General features: G+C 35.4%; 2 protein-coding genes across 2 annotated transcripts in view; both read right to left on the bottom strand.

The window, feature by feature from the left end:
• The window catches only part of CSMD3 (CUB and Sushi multiple domains 3), a 1,322,573-nt gene that overhangs the window by 865,541 nt on the left and 439,420 nt on the right, over nt 1–17,612 (bottom strand). The window lies entirely within an intron of this gene.
• Nucleotides 3,840–4,378, bottom strand: LOC122679350 (60S ribosomal protein L23a-like). Its single transcript, XM_043879975.1, has one exon. It carries the CDS (start codon nt 4,376–4,378, stop codon nt 3,902–3,904), a length of 477 nt encoding a protein of 158 aa, XP_043735910.1. The 3' UTR covers nt 3,840–3,901.

Here is a 17,612-nt window from a genome sequence, read left to right as displayed (position 1 = left end):
CTGGGTGAAGAAAGACAATCAAGAGACATGGGTTTGATCCCTGGGTCTGAAAGATCCCCTGGAGGAGGGCATGGCAACCCACTCCAGTATTCTTGCCTGGGCTATCCCATGGACAGAGAAGCCTGGTGGGCTACAGTCCATGGGATCAGAAAGGAGTCGGACATGACTTAGTGACTAAACAACAACAACATAACTGATTCACTTTACAGTATAGCAGAAAATAACACAACATTGTAAATCAGCTATGTGCATGCTAACTCGTTTCAGTCATGCCCAATGCTTTGTGACCATATGGACTGTGGCCCGCCAGGCTCCTCTGTCCATGGGATTCTCCAGGCAAGAATACTGGAGTGGGTTGCCATGCCTGCCTCCAGGGGTCTTCCCGACACAGGGATCAAATTCACTTCTCCTACTAACTCATATGATTTCTATCAAAGACTTCTAAATAGTTAAGTGCTAATTCAAAATTCTGATAGTGAAAACTTTAAATTTGTAGATCTTGAAGATTATTATTATAATAATCTATAACAATTACTATGCATTATATAATAATAATTATAATGTTACTATTATAATAATTTTATAATTATATTATATAATACTCATAGACTACTATAATCTATAATTATATATAATTATATAATAGTTATAATATTATAATAATCCTCAATATCTACAAACTTAAAGTTTTTCTCTAACAAAATCTTTGAATTAGCACTTAATTATTTAGAAGTCTCTGTAGAAATTTTGAATTTCTCTGTAGAAGTTTTGAATTTTATACATTTCCAAATTCCCCAAAATGATTATAAACACCTGAGAGCAGCTGGGAAAATATTTGGAAGTCTATATATCAGACAGACCTGACTATGGGTTGTAGTCTTTGATTTTCTCTGTTTTACTAGAAGAAAGTACTTGGGGATCTAATATGTGAGTCAGTTTTATTACTATTAACAATGAGCCATCCATTGCTCAGTACTGAACTGGTTTTCACATAATGCTGACAGACCAAGTAACAAAAATTATTACTTTTTAAGAGCAAGAAACACATAAAGACAACATACACAAAACAAAAGCAGAACAATAGATATGAACTTCTCAGAAATAAAAAGGCAGGCTATATTCTATAAAACACTTACATAACATGTTTTTATGTTGACATTTTCAATTGTACAGAGGTTTCAAAATAAACAAGATTTGATGTCAGCATATTTTTTAAAATGAGCTTATAAAGGAATGTAAAAATTTAAGGGTAGAAGTATACTTCTTTCCTGTTTATAATCCACATAAACTGTGACTGAGGAGACTTTTCAGTGATTATGTTATATTGACACCCATATGATATAACAGAGTAAATGACACAGAAAGGTCACATCATTTCACATTACCTAACATTTCACACCAACAGACTGGTTCCAAATAGGAAAAGGAGTACCTTAAGGCTGTATATTGTCACCCTGCTTATTTAAATTATATGCAGAGTACATCATGGGAAATGCTGGGCTGGAAGATGCACAAGCTGGAATCAAGATTGCAGGGAGAAATAACAATAACCTCAGATATGCAGATGACACCATCCTTATGGCAGAAAGTGAAGAGGAATGAAAAAGCCTCTTGATGAAAGTGAAAGAGGAGAGTGAAAAAGTTGGCTTAAAGCTTAACATTCAGAATACTAAGATCATGGATTCTGGTCCCATCACTTTACGGCAAATAGATGGGGAAACAGTGGAAGCAGTATCAGACTTTATTTTTGGGGGCTCCAAAATCACTGCAGACATTGATTGCAGCCATGAAATTAAAAGATGCTTACTCCTTGGAAGGAAAGTTATTACCAACCTAGATAGCATATCAAAAAGCAGAGACATTACTTTGCCAACAAAGGTCCGTCTGGTCAAGGCTATGGTTTTTCCAGTGGTCATGTGTGGATGCGAGAGTTGGACTGTGAAGAAAGCTGAGCACCAAAAAATGGATGCTTTTGAACTGTGGTGTTGGAGAAGACTCTTGAGAGTCCCTTGGACTTCAAGGAGATCCAACCAGTCCATCCTAAAGGAGATCAGTCCTGGGTGTTCATTGGAAGGACTGATGCTGAAGCTGAAACTCCAATACTTTGGCCCCCTCATGTGAAGAGTTGACTCATTGGAAAAGACCCTGATGTGGGAGGGGTTGGGGGCAGGAGGAGAAGGGGATGACAGAGGATGAGATGGCTGGATGGCATCACCGACTCGATGGACATGAGTTTGAGTAAACTCCAGGAGTTGGTGATGGACAGGGAGGCCTGGCATGCTGCGATTCATGGGGTCACAAAGAGTCGGACACGAATGAGTGACTGAACTGAACTGAACTGAACTGCACATTTCATATAATGCCCAACAACACAGTATATCTCTCACCTTACAAAAAGCTCTCAATGGAATGTTCTCATGAAATGATTTATTTTTTAATGTTAGATATAACTAGGTATCTCTGGAGGAAACGAAACAAGGATGCTTTATTAAGGAAATTGCCCTCAATTTTAAAGGAAATTAAAAAAAAATTAAGTAAGATAGTCAAAGTATATACTGCTAAAATAAAGTAAGTAGGTTTATACATCTTAGAAGTCATACATGTGAGTAATAATGAATAAATCTGGTTTGCATGATATATATTATATTCAATTGATGAGACAAAAAGTAAAACTCACAAAAAGAAATATTAGTCTATTCTGTAAACCTTTAAATCTATTATATTTAAGATATGCAGATAGACTGTTTGAAACATATTTGTATTATACACTGCACATTTTGTAATCTATGGAAATAAATTATGTATGGTTAGTGATCTGATTTATAAGCTTGCCAGCAGAGTTCAGAGGCAATGGATCAGAAACAAAAGATTGCCTTATCTTAAATAAGAAAATGGCATTAAAGAATTAGCCAACTCTCTCAGTGATGTAAAAATCACAAATGTCAAAGCCAGAATAAGTTCATACCAAGCTTACAGAGTAGTGCTGAAAATTAAAAAAAGCATATAAAAGAATATATATGTTCCATCCTCTCCTTCCCCCACTGTGTCCACAAGTCTGTTCTTTATATATCTGTATCTCTAATCCTGCCCTGCAAATAAGTTCATCAATACCATTTTTCTAGATTTCCATATATATGCATTAATACACAATATTTGTTTTTCTATTTCTGACCCATGCCACTGGGATGAATTGAGATAGTAGCACTGAAACATATATATTACCATAAGTAAAACAGATAGCTAATGGGAAGTTGCTATATAACACAGCCAGCTCAACCTGGCACTCTGTGACAACCTAGAGGGATTGGACGGGGTGGGAAGTGAGAGGGATATTCAAGAAGGGGGAACATATGTATACTTATGGCTGATTCACACTGTTGCATGGCAAAAGCCATCACAACACTGTAAAGCAGTTATCTTCCAATTAAAATAAATTTTTTAAAAAGCACGTATATATTAATATCTATATTACATTTAAGATTTTCCCATTTAAAAGAGTATTTTCAGATTCTAGACTTGTGCTCAGTAATAACTGCTCCCTTCTGGTTGCCTAAAGGGCAAATCAATTTAATTGTATCCATGAAGTTATTTAATATAAAGTATTAGGCACATTAATCAATCTAAATATCTCACAGATGTCAAAATATTTAGAGATCTGTATCATCTATTCTCTCAACTTATAATATGGAATAGAATTAAACATTCTAATTTTTCAGCAATTTAAAATTCTGCAAGAATGAAGCTTCCACATCTAGCACTAGTGATGTATATAACATTTGATGGAAGAAAATGATAAAGGAGAGTTGTGAGCTGAGGTTACTTCCAAATCTTCGTTTTTTTTTTTCTTTTTTTTTTTTACATAGTGAAAACTTATATTTGGAATTAGCCAGCTGGACTCAGTTTAGATGATCCCAATTTTGTTGGCAACATCCAAAGCATCATAGTCAGGAGCCAGTCGAACATATGCCTTCTTCTCTCCATCAGGCCTGATCAGAGTATTGACCTTAGCCACGTCAATGTCATAGAGCTTCTTCACAGCCTGTTTAATTTGGTGCTTGTTGGCCTTGACATCCACAATGAATACCAGTGTGTTGTTGTCTTCTATTTTCTTCATGGCTGACTCAGTGGGGAGGGGGAATTTGATGATGGCATAGTGGTCAAGTTTGTTTCTCCTGGGGGCGCTCTTCCGAGGATATTTGGGCTGCCTCCTGAGGCGCAGTGTTTTGGGCCACCGGAAGGTGGGTGACGTCCGGATCTTCTTTTTCTTGTGGCTGTGGACACCTTTCAACACTGCTTTCTTGGCCTTCAAAGCCTTTGCTTTGGCTTCAGCTTTAGGAGGGGCAGGGGCTTCCTTCTTCGCCTTCAGCGCCATCTTCATGAAAAGTTTAGCAAAGCTTCAACATTACAAGTGAAAAGCACTCTAATAATTTTCCCAAGATATTCTCAAAATGTCGTAGTCCTTTTGAAGGTGATATTTTGCAAAGTAAATGCTATATATTTCTGACATTGAAAAATACACTCTTGGTATTGTTGGTTACATTAGCCTGGAAGGCTCAGAGTCATTTCATTCTTTCTACTTGTGTTCAGTGAGAATAGTGCATAGTCTAGATAGACAAACTACTTCCCACTCTACCTCTAATTTCCAAATGAGGTAATTTTGTAAACAAACTTCCTAAGATTACCACAATTAATACCCTGGGTATTTGTCAAAGAATATATGCAGTTCAAGGTCCCCCATTATATCAAAAATAAAACTTTTCTATAGAGATTTTATATTATTTTTATCTTAAAGAACTGGATTGAATTATTTTTTCCAAAGAGCTCTATCTGCAAATTCCTAAATTTTACTGTCTCTTCAAATCTTCTGTTACTCGACTTTACGTATGAAAGCTTCACACAAATAATTTATAAGCAGATGTTTATTGGCCACCTTCTATTTCCATGTGTATAATGCAAATTTATGTTAGAATAATTTGAAAATCTTGTACATTAACTTCAAAGAAAATTCTGGATTTGTGAAAACACTACCAACCAACTTGGCCATTGAACTATACTATAATTTCCTGAAGGCTGGGTCTTCATTTGAAATTCAGTGTTTATAGAACAAGCACATAACAAGTGTTCAGTAAATGTATGTTGAATTACATTAAAGATCAACATCTAACCTTCAAGAAAAAGCAACCAATTTTTCCTCATCAAGAAAAAGAAAAAGTGTGATAACATGATATGTCAGTAAAAAAAAAAAAATGGTGAAAAGAGGGAATTTTTTAAGGATTTCACTCTAAACTTACCTTCACTTTCACATGAGAATTTAGAGATTAGATATCACTAGAAATATTTCTAGTAATTTGGCACAATTTACCTCAGTTACTTATAATAGGGTTGGGTATTATGACTACAATATAAATATTCTAAATTGTCACAATTAAAAAAGGAGATTTGAAAGCCATTTACCCGAATCAACTTGGAACAGATTAACAATAAAAATATTTCAGGTATATTATATTAAAATATTATTATATAATATTCATTTTTACTCTGTGTATAAAATATTCACTTTCAATCAAATTATTCACACTCTTATTGAGACATCCCACAACGAGCATGCTCTCATTTCCTGCAGCTCCATTTCTCTGCTTCCCGTCAAAATGACTCTTGGAAAGAACTCCCTGAACATACTTTTTTCATTTCTTGTCTAACTTTTCCTCTTGAACCCATTCCAGAGGGAATGGAAGGGCTTTACTTAAATGGCTCTGGAGATGGCCAAGATTCTAGCCCTTAGTAATTCCTAGTAACCCTTTATCCTGGAATGCCTTCTCCAATGTCCCTGCAAGGCTCTCTCCCTCACTCCTCCTGCCACACCTTCTCGGTATAAAGGCTGAACACTATGTCTAAAATTTTATCTCCTCACTGCACTGTCTGTCATCTTTCCCTGTTTTACTTTTCTTCATAAACTTATAACCCATAATATAGTTTACATTTTATTTAAATGTCTTTATCTATTATACCAACATTATGTTTCATATACCTCTTATCATCCTCATTACAGTTTCCTGCAACAAAAAGTCAGTAAGCTGAACTCCAAGATTGTCAAAGTCCCTTCTCATCCTAATACTCTCAACCCCTCAGCAGCATCAATACGATACTCCTTTGAGAAGCAGTATGTATTGTCCTAGGAGAGCTTGAGCTTTTACAGATAATTAAGAAGGAAAATACTTCCAAACATCACAAGGTTCATATCTCTTATGGAGTATTAGAGAGGATGCAGCAAACCTCTGATAATCCACCAAAATTAAATCCAGAGCAGAGGAAACAGTGTTTAGGGGGACACAATGCTTATGCTCTGAAAAACCAAGTGGCAGCAGTCATCAGTGCAGAATATCAAAGCCCTGCTGAACGTCATCTTCAGGAAAAAAGTCAATGGTAGCAGAAACGAAGGCAGCAGTTAACATCATGTAGCAGTATATCAAAGCAGAACCTAAAGCAACAATCCCACTGTCCACGTCCAAGTGCTGCTTGTTTTTCAGTGCTACCTACTATATCCAAATTTTCTACTCAACATCCCCATTTGGGTTTCAAATAGGTGTCTTAAACTCAAACTGTGAATCAGAATTTTTTTTTTTTTTTAGATATTTGAAATACAACTTTACTCTGATTCAAAACAAAAAGGAATGGGAATGACAAAAACAAGCTCCCACCTCTCAATATGCCATGTGACTATAGCAGTCTTATATTTGAAACTCAAAGAAGAAACTGTGTTCCAAAACACCTAAATATGCAGGTCCAAACAATAAGGATATTTTTTTTAACTGCCATATTCACTCCAAAACCCATCCATCTCCTTCAGCATCCAAAGACGAAGCACATGTTCTGCTTCCCTATATAATAAAACGGCAAACACATTGCATCACTGATAACATGGGACAGTTCAGTTCAGTTCACAGTTGCTGATAACACTAGACTTTGGATGTTGGGCCCCAGCTTCACTTTCTCACAGGAAAGCATTTGTCTGAGCAATCTTTAAATTGTGCTTGTACTGCCATTTCCAAGGCTGGACCCATGACCACCTCTGGCAGGATGAGAGTGGGCATGGTGACAAATTCCAAGTTAGGGTCTCTGATCAGTTTTCTAGCAAGACAGAGGAAAGGCTTTTCAAAGCTTTAGTTACTTCTGGCAGAAATGTCATAGTACTGAAGATTCTTCTTTTTGTGGAAGACAACTTGACTTTGCCTTAACCTTTTGGTCCTTAATATCCACTTTGTTGCCACACAACACAATGGGGATGTTCTCACACACTCCTACCAGATGTTTATGCCAGTTAGGCATATTCTTGTACGTAACTCGATATTACATCAAACATAATAACGACACACTGAGCTTGGATATAATAGCCAACTCTCATTTCACCAAATTTCTCCTGACCAGCTGTATCCCATACATTGAACTTAACTGGTCCTCTGTTGATATGGAGCACAAGGAGATGGACCTCAACAATATACTTCTCAAATTCACCAGTCAGATGATCTTGCACGAATGTATTCTTTCAGTATCACCAGCACCAACCAATACAAGTTTGAAATGAACTTGGAGTTCTTCTTGGGCAGTAATCTCTCAATGTTACACAGGCCGGGTCCCAGTGCCTTAAGGGCCCCTGCAGCTGGTGAGGGGAGGCGGTCTGCCAAAGGACCTGCGAAATTGCCTCCTCAAGACCGCTGCCCATTGCAGCCGCTGGGAAACCCCCCCACACACCCGCCCCAACGCTCCCACCCCAGTCCCTCTCCAAATCAGAATTTTTAATGTCCTCTTCACAGGTATGTCTTTCCTCTATTCTTAAGTGTGTGTGTGCATCCTTAGTCACTTCAGTCGTGTCCGACTCTTTGCAACCCTAGGGACTGTAGACTGCCAGGCTCCTCTGTCTATAGTATTTCCCAGGCAAGAATACTGGAGTAGTTTGCCATTTCCTTCTCCAGGGGATCTTCTGAGTCTCCTGCCTCTCCTGAATCACAGGCAGATTCTCTGCCAATGAGCCACCACTGGGGAAACCCCTACTCTGCAATGCATCACATCAAATGACACCATTACTCATGAGTCTGTCAAACATTTAAGCGTCATCTTTTAATTCTCTATTCTCCTCACTCCCAGAATCCTAATGAATTTGCAAATCTTCTGCCTCTAAAATCCACCCTAAATTTGTTCATTTTTTAAAATTTCTGCTCTTATGGTAACAGACAGGTGCCCATGGTCTCACAGAGACCATGCAGCAGTCCTTTATTTTGATTCTAGGAAGCACTCTTACAAACTGCTTCTCATCCAGTAGCCAAAGCATTCTTTTTCCAACAGACATGTCACTACCATGCTTTACTTTTCATTAGCCTTCAATTAAATTTTGACTCCTTACTCAGTCCTCAGAAGGCCTAGAACTTCTGATCTTGGTCCACCCTTCTGACTCATCTCATACAAAGCAACGTTACCTTCACACTTTAGTCGCACTGTTTCTTTTTCCTTAAACATGGGAAATTATTTGCCATCACAGGGCCTTTACACTTAATATTCACTGAGCTTGAATGCCATTTCCCCAAATGGTCCTCTGGTTAGTTAGCCTCATCTTCATTATTCAATCAAAAATTCAGTCCTTGTATATAACTATACTGGGCTTCCCAGGTGGTGCAGTGGTAAAGAATCTGTCTGCCAATGCAGGAAACACAGGAGACTTGGAAGATCCCCTGGAGTAGGCAATGGCAACCCACTCCAGTATTCTCGCCTGGAGAATGCCATGGACAGAGGAGCCTGGCGGGCTACTGTCCAGGGGGTCACAAAGAGTGGGACAGGACTGAGCACACAGGCAGGCACAAGGCTGTAGTTGGTTGACCCGTAACACACCCTCCCTCCTCTAGCACATTATGCTACTTTAATAGTTACATTTTTTCTGCTTTTGAAGCTATTTCCTTTATTTACTAATATAGTAATTTCAGAAGCCCTTCCTTTAGAACATCAGATCCAAGCAAGCAGAGAGCTTGTCTATCTTTATCATCGATCTTAGAACTGCATAGTAGTAAGAATACAATTTAAGCAATTTTCTTAAAACTGAACTGAATAGAAACTTTAACATCAATTTATACTTTAAAAAGAAAATTCAGGTCTTTTATTTCACTCAAAAAAACGTATATTTACCAGGCAATCTGTGACAACAAAGTGAGTTTGTCTCTAAACTGAAAGTTACTAGATGATGGATTTATAACAACTCAAATATTTAGCTTAATAATATTAAGAACTTGAATTTGGGTCATATAATCATCATGTATTATTACTCAAATCATAAATTAGAAAAGACACAATGAATTTATCAATGGATAGTTTCATTTAAATAGCCAGGAGAGAATTTTCAGTTATAAGTAATATTAATAAAGATGAAAGAAAATATCTGCACATAAAGACAACCAAGAATCCAAAATTCCATAACTAAAATGAAAGTTTTTAAAATTGTATCCCCCTCATACATATTTAATAACTACTTCAAAACAACTACTACTTTTAAATGCAGAGGAGTGAATAGAATTAAGTACTTCAAGGCTGAGTATGTAGGATATGAAATTAAAAAAAATTAAACAGTGTTCTTTTTGGTTGATAGATGAAGTAATGAACTAAATAGTAATACACATTTTGTCAACATATCATAAGCAAAAACTTAACAGAATTTCCTCATTTTGTTTTTCCTATTATGGAATCACTAAACTAAACTGAGCATTTTTTACCTGTTAAGTAGAATATTTTAATAATTTGATAGGGATTTCTTTAAACTGAACCCACTGTCACAAAAATAAACACCTTTGTTGATATGGAAATACTGTAGTTAAAATACTAAAATTCCATTGAAAATTCATATAATTGGGTACACAAACTTCTCTGAAATAAATTTCATCATGTTTTATCAGGAAAACTTGAAAATAATGATCTAATATCTTTGTTTTTTATTATTTTTAATCAGTAAATTAATTTCCTCTGAAATATTAGCTAGTTTAGAACACCAGATAGTCTATGTTCCATTAGTATATCGCCTGAGCTTTAAATATTTCCAGTTAAAAATTTAATGAAACAGTTATACTTTAAATAAAATTCAACCATCATATTATATGAATAGATCAGATGTTGCTACAGTAACAAATAACTTTACTGTTTCAAGGGCTTTAAATAGCCAAGGTTTATTCTCAGTCATGCAAGTTCTCTTGCTGGTTCTAGGTGAATCTTTTAGATGTCTGTTTTTGAGTGCTTTTCCTTTCAAACCACCAAGGGAAAAAATTAACCTCTACTGCAGAATAACAGAGAAATATTGGAAATAAAACTGTCTAGTTAAGTTCAGTTTGTCTAATATTGACACATGATCTGGAATATGTAAATTCAGCTGTTTCCATTCAACTATCAATGCTAAAAACATGCATAACTAAAATGATATGCTTAAAGATGCTGATGATTAAAAAATAACATTGACATATTTATATTACAATTCTATGGTCAAATGTTCCCTTAGGTACTATTTCTACTTTAATTAAACTGATTTTATAAATCTAAAGAAGCAGCTTCCCTAGTGAAACCTACAATCCAGTGTCGTCTTATGGCTTCACTTATTTGAAAATACTGAATAAACCAAAAATTACACTTTTTCTCTATGGTTGGTTTTTAATTTAAAAATTTAATGCTATGTACAAAAAAATTCTACACAATGAAATAGAGTATTTTTATTTTTAAAAGCACACTGGCGATAATACAGACTTCGATAAATGATTTAGAGGCATTCTCAAATAATAACTAACAAATTACATTATAGCTACCATAGCAAAAGGTAAGTAGAGTTGTAATCACCTGGAAATTAGCAAATTTGTTCAAGATATTACATAAGGCACCATTAAAGCTTTACAATACATAGCACAGAGTCTACTTATGACTCCCCAGAGACATTCATAATGGTTAAAAATTTAAATAGTTTAGAAATTAACAGTAAAAGCACAAAGGTCCATCTCTCTAGGTAACTCAAAGCAAACTAGATGATTTTATTTTGTGTCTGATTCTATCTAATTTGTAGTTATAACCCCACATTTTCATTCCCATCACTGCATGAAACAAAATATATCAGATTTGTGTTTTGAGACATAAATCTAGCACTTGGCAAATGGAAAGATTTGTTTCTGATTTGGCATCATATAGAACTGTCTGATCATCATGCCCTGATAATAGCTGTCCTTCAATTATTGCAGCCTACATCCATAATCATCAGTCTACCCATTTCCCCTTCTACTTCATAGATACTGCCTTTGTTACAAGAAAATAAATGTATAAATTAGATACAATTTTCCCTGTTGCTATTTTTGCTAACTACTAATTAAGTGAAAGAAAACTACACCTTAAAATTGTGTTTGAAATACCTTTTTCTCTTATTAAATCTTAAAAGTGGCTACTGGCTGAAATGTGAAAAAAAAAAGAACCTGAGATAGTAGATGTATGGAAGATGTGATATTACTTGCTACCTAACTTGAATTTTTGAGCCATGAATCGCTTTGGAAACACCAGTTATCCTTTAAAAGGTCTGACGCACAGAGAGCAAAGAGAGAAAGGGATTTAGATTCAGGGTATCGCCTTTGCGTCCAGGTTTCTATTGGCAACATTCGCATTGAAAACAGAAACCTGAATTTTCTATTTGAACTGCAGAGGAAAGCAGTAGACATATCTGGGAAGCAGCTAGGGACTCAGCAGAAGACAGAGTCAAGTGTAACACGTTTTTGTCTTTAATAAGATATACAAGTTAATTAAGGGTAATTAACCTAGCAGTAGGTTCTAAAGACTACAGGGCCTTGTTTTTTTGCCAAGGTTTATGTGGGACTCAGAGCTGCAGATCTTTAACAGAATACCATAAATCTGAGCTTACTTAATTGGTTACAAAATAAAATTAACCACAGGAAAAATTGTGATACTTCTCCTATTTATTTATGCCTATTAAAATCTTTGCTTTTAAGCTACAGTAATCATGTCCTTCTTAAGAAGTACCATATATTATAAAGAAAAATCATTATATTTGTTTTTTTAAAAAATGAACAAGGAAGAAAAACAGATTGTACCAAACAATAATGCAAAAATTGTGCATTTGCCCCCCTGGAACTCCAATACCTCCTTCTCTCCTCGTCCATGAGTCCATAACTGTTACTTCTTTTCATCTCTATGACTGCTTCTCCTCAGTTCTTTTATGGTCTCATATTTCCCTGCTCTCTAATGTTTGGAATCCTGTGCAGACTATTCTTATAATTTGGAAGGTACTCCCTCCCTGAAAAATCTTTATTACTTCAGTGGTTTCTGCATCAGCTTTATGTACAGGGTGAACTTTAGTGTTAAATAGACTGTACTAGAGTGTTGGAGAGAATCATCCACATGGATACTAGCCATCCAACACAACTGTTTGAATCACAATGCAGAGCAAATTTGTCAGTTTGAGAATGAAGTCCTGGGTGAGGTTCTAGGAATTAGAGGAGGAAAGGAACTAAGAGGCAGAGACAGAAAACAAACTGATAGTTTCCTGTAGTTTGGAACTGATGGGAAAGAAACAGATGGATTAACTGTTCATACATTTCAAATGGACTTTTCTAAAAAAGTTCTTTTACTTTTAAACAACTGGTTTCAGTTCAGTTCAGTTTGGTCACTCAGTCGTGTCTGACTCTTTGCGACCCCATGAACTGCAGCATGCCAGGCCTCCCTGTCCATCACCAACTCCAGGAGTTTACCCAAACTCATGTCCATTGAGTTGGTGATGCCATCTAACCATCTCATCCTCTGTTGTCCTCTTCTCCTCCTGCCTTCAATCTTTCCCATCATCAAGGTCTTTTCAAATGAGTCAGCTCTTTGGATCAGGTGGCCAAAATACTAGAGTTTCAGCTTTAACATAAGTCCTTCCAATGAACACCCAGGACCGATTTCCCTTAGGATGGACTGGTGGGATCTCCTTGCAGTCCAAGGGACTCTCAAAAGTCTTCTCCAATACCACAGTTCAAAAGCATCAATTCTTCAGTGCTCAGCCCTCTTTCTAGTCCAACCCAACTGGTTTAGTTTTCATGTATTCTTGATATTTGATAAGCACATTTACTCAGTATACTTGGGACACAAATAAGTTAATGAAAACTTAGTGGGATATCAAACACTCTGTAAAAGGATCAACAAAAATTTTAAATACTTTATCTTAAGATATGTAGATGTACACTCACCCACAAATCTCCTGATATAAACCCAAGAATTCTCCCTTTAGGCAGATAGCTAATAACTGCAATTGTAATTAACTTTTTATATATTCATATATATATATATATATATATATGTAGTCCATGAAACATAGTTCCTTTCCATTCCATTTATTTAAAGTTGAAAAGTAATTAAACACACCTATTAAACAATTTGTTTTAAAATGCTTTTTAATATTATTGTTCTACTATTTTTCTATTACTTTCTATTTTTACCTATTTTCAGTTATTATATGCCTACTTTTAAAGGTATCTGGTCCATATTCAGTTTATAGATATTTTTAGTGATTTATCCTTATTAAGCTGACCTCAAGCATTCAAATTGTTTTCATACAGATAACATTCACTATTTAGTCATTGACATTTCTTCAAGAATTACATATATATATTCACACTTATTCCCAAACCTATAGTCTGGGAATTTGTTTTGCAAAACTATTCACTGAATTCATCTGAAGCTACAAAAAAGTATTTTCTGCTTTTGGAGGTGGTTTAAATACATAAATATGAATGTAGGTATACTTTGTTACATATTTAGTGGATTCTGATTGTCATATTGTTACAGGCCAACTTATAAGTAAGAAATAATTTGAATAAAATTTTGACTGTTTACATAAATCTGAAAAGGTAACGACAAAAGAAAATAAAGCCATATACCTTATAATGATTAATTGAGATTAAAATTCAGATTTTCCTAAATCCTTTCAGTTTGTACAATAAGGATAGAATATTCTGCCTTCCTTTCCTAAAGGAAATCAACCTTGAATATTCTTTGGAAGGACTGATGCCGAAGTTGATGTTCCAATACTTTGGCCACCTGATGCAAAGACCCAACTCATTTGAAAAGGCACTGATGCTGGGAAAGATTGAAGGCAAAAGAAGAAAAGGCGGCAGAGGATGAGATGGTTAGATGGCATATCAACTCAATGAACCTGAACTTGAGCAAACATTGGGAGGTAATGAAAGACAGGTAAGTCTGGCATGCTGCAGTCCATGGTGTCGCCAAGAGTTGGACATGACTTAGCGACGGAACAACAAATTCTGCCTTCCATCCTACTTTTTATCCAACTGATATTGTTAATTGCTGTGGAGCTAAAGTTATTTAGTCAAAGAATATCTTCACTGCATGGATATTCATTTGAAAACTCTATTGACTTAAAATATATGTTACATTTTATACTGAAAATAGCATGTTCAATATTTAGTGTATGTATACATATATATATATTGCATTATCAGATTTATATTTAATTTGGTGATGAAAATGCAACTCAATCTATGTCAGACTCACTACTTATGTATACACTTGATTTCCTTTGAAAATTAAAACCCTGACCTAGAAAACAAGCACACTGCTCAGGGACACCATCTTGTAAGGTTGATCATTAGCCACCTGCTGTTCTCAATAAATCAGTCTGGAAACTACTGACCCATGTCACAGCATTTTCACTTCTTTATTTACTGGAAAGACGTGTTTACAAACCCAAAATCCTTCCACTGCGTTTGTTTAGGTGAGGACATCCTACTTTCTTTAGATGTAATTTATGTTTATATATTTTTAAAGCAAAAAAAAATCAATAAATGTAATATTGCAGAAGTATTACTTTTAATTGTATATTAATAGACTCAAATACTTTTATATTTTGTCATATTTAAAGGAGTTATCTAAGATACACTGCTTAAATGACACTTCATTATAATGGTAGAGGCTTATTATAATCAGTATTTTTGAATCATTTCAATAGCTTTACATTGCAACATTTTTTTTCTTCATCTTCAAACACTGTTAAGTAGCTTAGGCCATTACTGAAAGTAGCCTTTGATAAGGTCGATTGAATTAAAAATAAATTTATGAATACAACTAGTATGCATCAACAAGTTCCCACTTTTTTCATTTTGCTAAAAAGTATGTATAAATTGTTTTGCTTTTTTTCAGCTTCACTTTAATGTATCAGCTCCTTAACATTTTTTACAGAGCAGAAAACCCTTAAGGTAATAATAAACAAATTACACAAAACTTGAGATTCTTTAAAAAGACACATTTCTTCTTAATTTATTTAAGCTTTACCTTACTCTTCAAAAGTATACGATACTCTTATTAATAATACTATAGGATAAAACTAAGTTATTAATGAAACTAGTAAATGGTATTTAACAAAAGAAGAAAATACAGCTATCCAATGGTGAGCTGGAGCCTCCTGGTCCAGCTTGTGAGAACTTGCACATCTCTTCATATTCAGTGACAGGTTCCTAGTTTGGTTGACTATGGAATTGGAACACTCCACAGATTAGGACTTTATTCCCCTCTGTTTTGAAAGAGGAATTATAGCACTGTCACTAAAACCATCCCATCTCTGCAAGTCTAGAAAATACCCTGGATCTATTCTGTCATACAGACAAAATGTTAATTGACAAGACAAAATTGTGTACCATTGAGAAGACCAACTGTAAGTTTCCCTTGAATGCTTAACATAGTACAACTTAGTAAGTGCAATAAAATATTCATACAATTATTTATAAACTGTTTTCCTGGTGTATCTTCCACAATGAGTAAAAAACATACAATCACATAACTGATAATCTAAAGTCTTTAGATAGAAACTAATTAGGTATCAGTAAATATATACCAAACACAGTGCTTTGGGTTGGTTAGATTTTATTTTAACAAGCTACTTTCTTTGGCAATAAATAAGTAGTTGGATTTGATGTTTCTTCAGTTCAGTTTCTCAGTTATGTCCAACTCTTTGCGACCCCCTGGATTGCAATACGCCAGGCTTCCCTGTCCATCTCCAACTCCCGGAGCTTACTCAAACTCATGTCCATCGAGTCAGTGATGCCATCCAACCGTCTCATCCTCTGTCATCCCCTTTTCCTCCTGCCTTCAATCTTTCCCAGCATCAGGGTCTTTCCAAATGAGTCAGTTCAAATGGTCACATCAGATGACCAAAGCATTGGACTTTCAGCTTCAGCATCAGTCCTTCCAATGAATATTCAGGACTGATTCCCTTTAGGATGGACTGGTTGGTTCTCCTTGCACTCCAAGGGACTCTCAAGAGTCTTCTCCCACACCACAGTTCAAAAGCATCAATATTTCAGCACTCAGCTTTCTTTATAGCCCAACTCGCACATCTACTGGAAAAACCAAAGCCTTGACTAGATGGACCTTTGTTGGCAAAGTAATGTCTCTGCTTTTTAATATGCTATCTAGGTTGGTTATAACTTTTCTTCCAAGGAGCAAGTGTCTTTAATTTCATGGCTGCAGTCACTATCTGCAGTGATTTTGGAGCCCCCAAAAATAAAGTCTGTCACTGTTTCCATTGTTTCCCCATCTATTTGCCATGAAGTGATGGGACCAGATGCCATGATCTTAGATTTCTGAATGTTGAGCTTTAAGCCAACTTTTTCACTCTCCTCTTTCACTTTCATCAAGAGACTCTAGTTCTTCTTCACTTTCTGCCATAAGGGTGGTATCATCTGCATATCTGATGTTATTGATATTTCTCCCTGCAATCTTGATTCCAGCTTGTGCTTCATCCAGCCCAGCATTTCTCATGATATACTCTGTATATATGTTAAAGAAGCACGGTGACAATATACAGCTTTGACGTACTCCTTTCCCGATTTGGAACCAGTCTGTTGTTCCATGTCCAGTCCTATTGCTTCTTGTCCTGCATACAGATTTCTCAGGAGGCAGGTCAGGTCATCTGGTATTCTCATCTCTTTAAGAATTTTCCAGTTTGTTGTGATACACACAGTCAAAGGCTTTGACCTAGTCAATAAACAGTAGTAGATGTTTTTCTGTAATTCTCTCGCTTTTTCGATGATCCAACACATATTGGCAATTTCTTAGGTCACCTCTAGTTTGTAACAATAAAACCACAAAATTATTCTAGAAAAGAGGTATCTTGCTATTTTAAGTTTCAAGCACATCAAAATGTTGTTCAATGTCATTAAAACCCAAATAACATACAAGGGATGAGGAACATAAATAGCTTGCTGTTCCTTCAACTGAATGCTATAATGCATTCCCTCAAACCCTTCATTAAGATACCAATAAGGTTTAGGAGATATTACGCAGCTGAAATCATGAGTCAAATTCACAAAATTCAGAATCATTAGTCTCCATATCACTTGCGAAATGCATGTGATTGCTATATATTATATGGTCAAATATTATATAATATATTATTGTAATATTTTATATTATGTACTATGCTGTCACATATTTTATATAATATTAAATATCTGTATACATAGCCAGATACTTTATAAATGAATAAACAATTAAGCAAACATATATTGACCATGCATGCTCAATTTTTTCCTGATAGGTGTGCA

Source organism: Cervus elaphus, chromosome 21 (genome assembly GCF_910594005.1).
Source record: "Cervus elaphus chromosome 21, mCerEla1.1, whole genome shotgun sequence".
NCBI lineage: Eukaryota > Metazoa > Chordata > Mammalia > Artiodactyla > Cervidae > Cervus > Cervus elaphus.
Note: the sequence above shows the minus strand (reverse complement) of the source record. Positions and strands in the feature narration are given on the sequence as shown.

Bases quoted from the DNA above. Each gene is read 5' to 3' on its own strand.
- LOC122679350 (XM_043879975.1), bottom strand. From the start codon at position 4,378: ATGAAGATGGCGCTGAAGGCGAAGAAGGAAGCCCCTGCCCCTCCTAAA.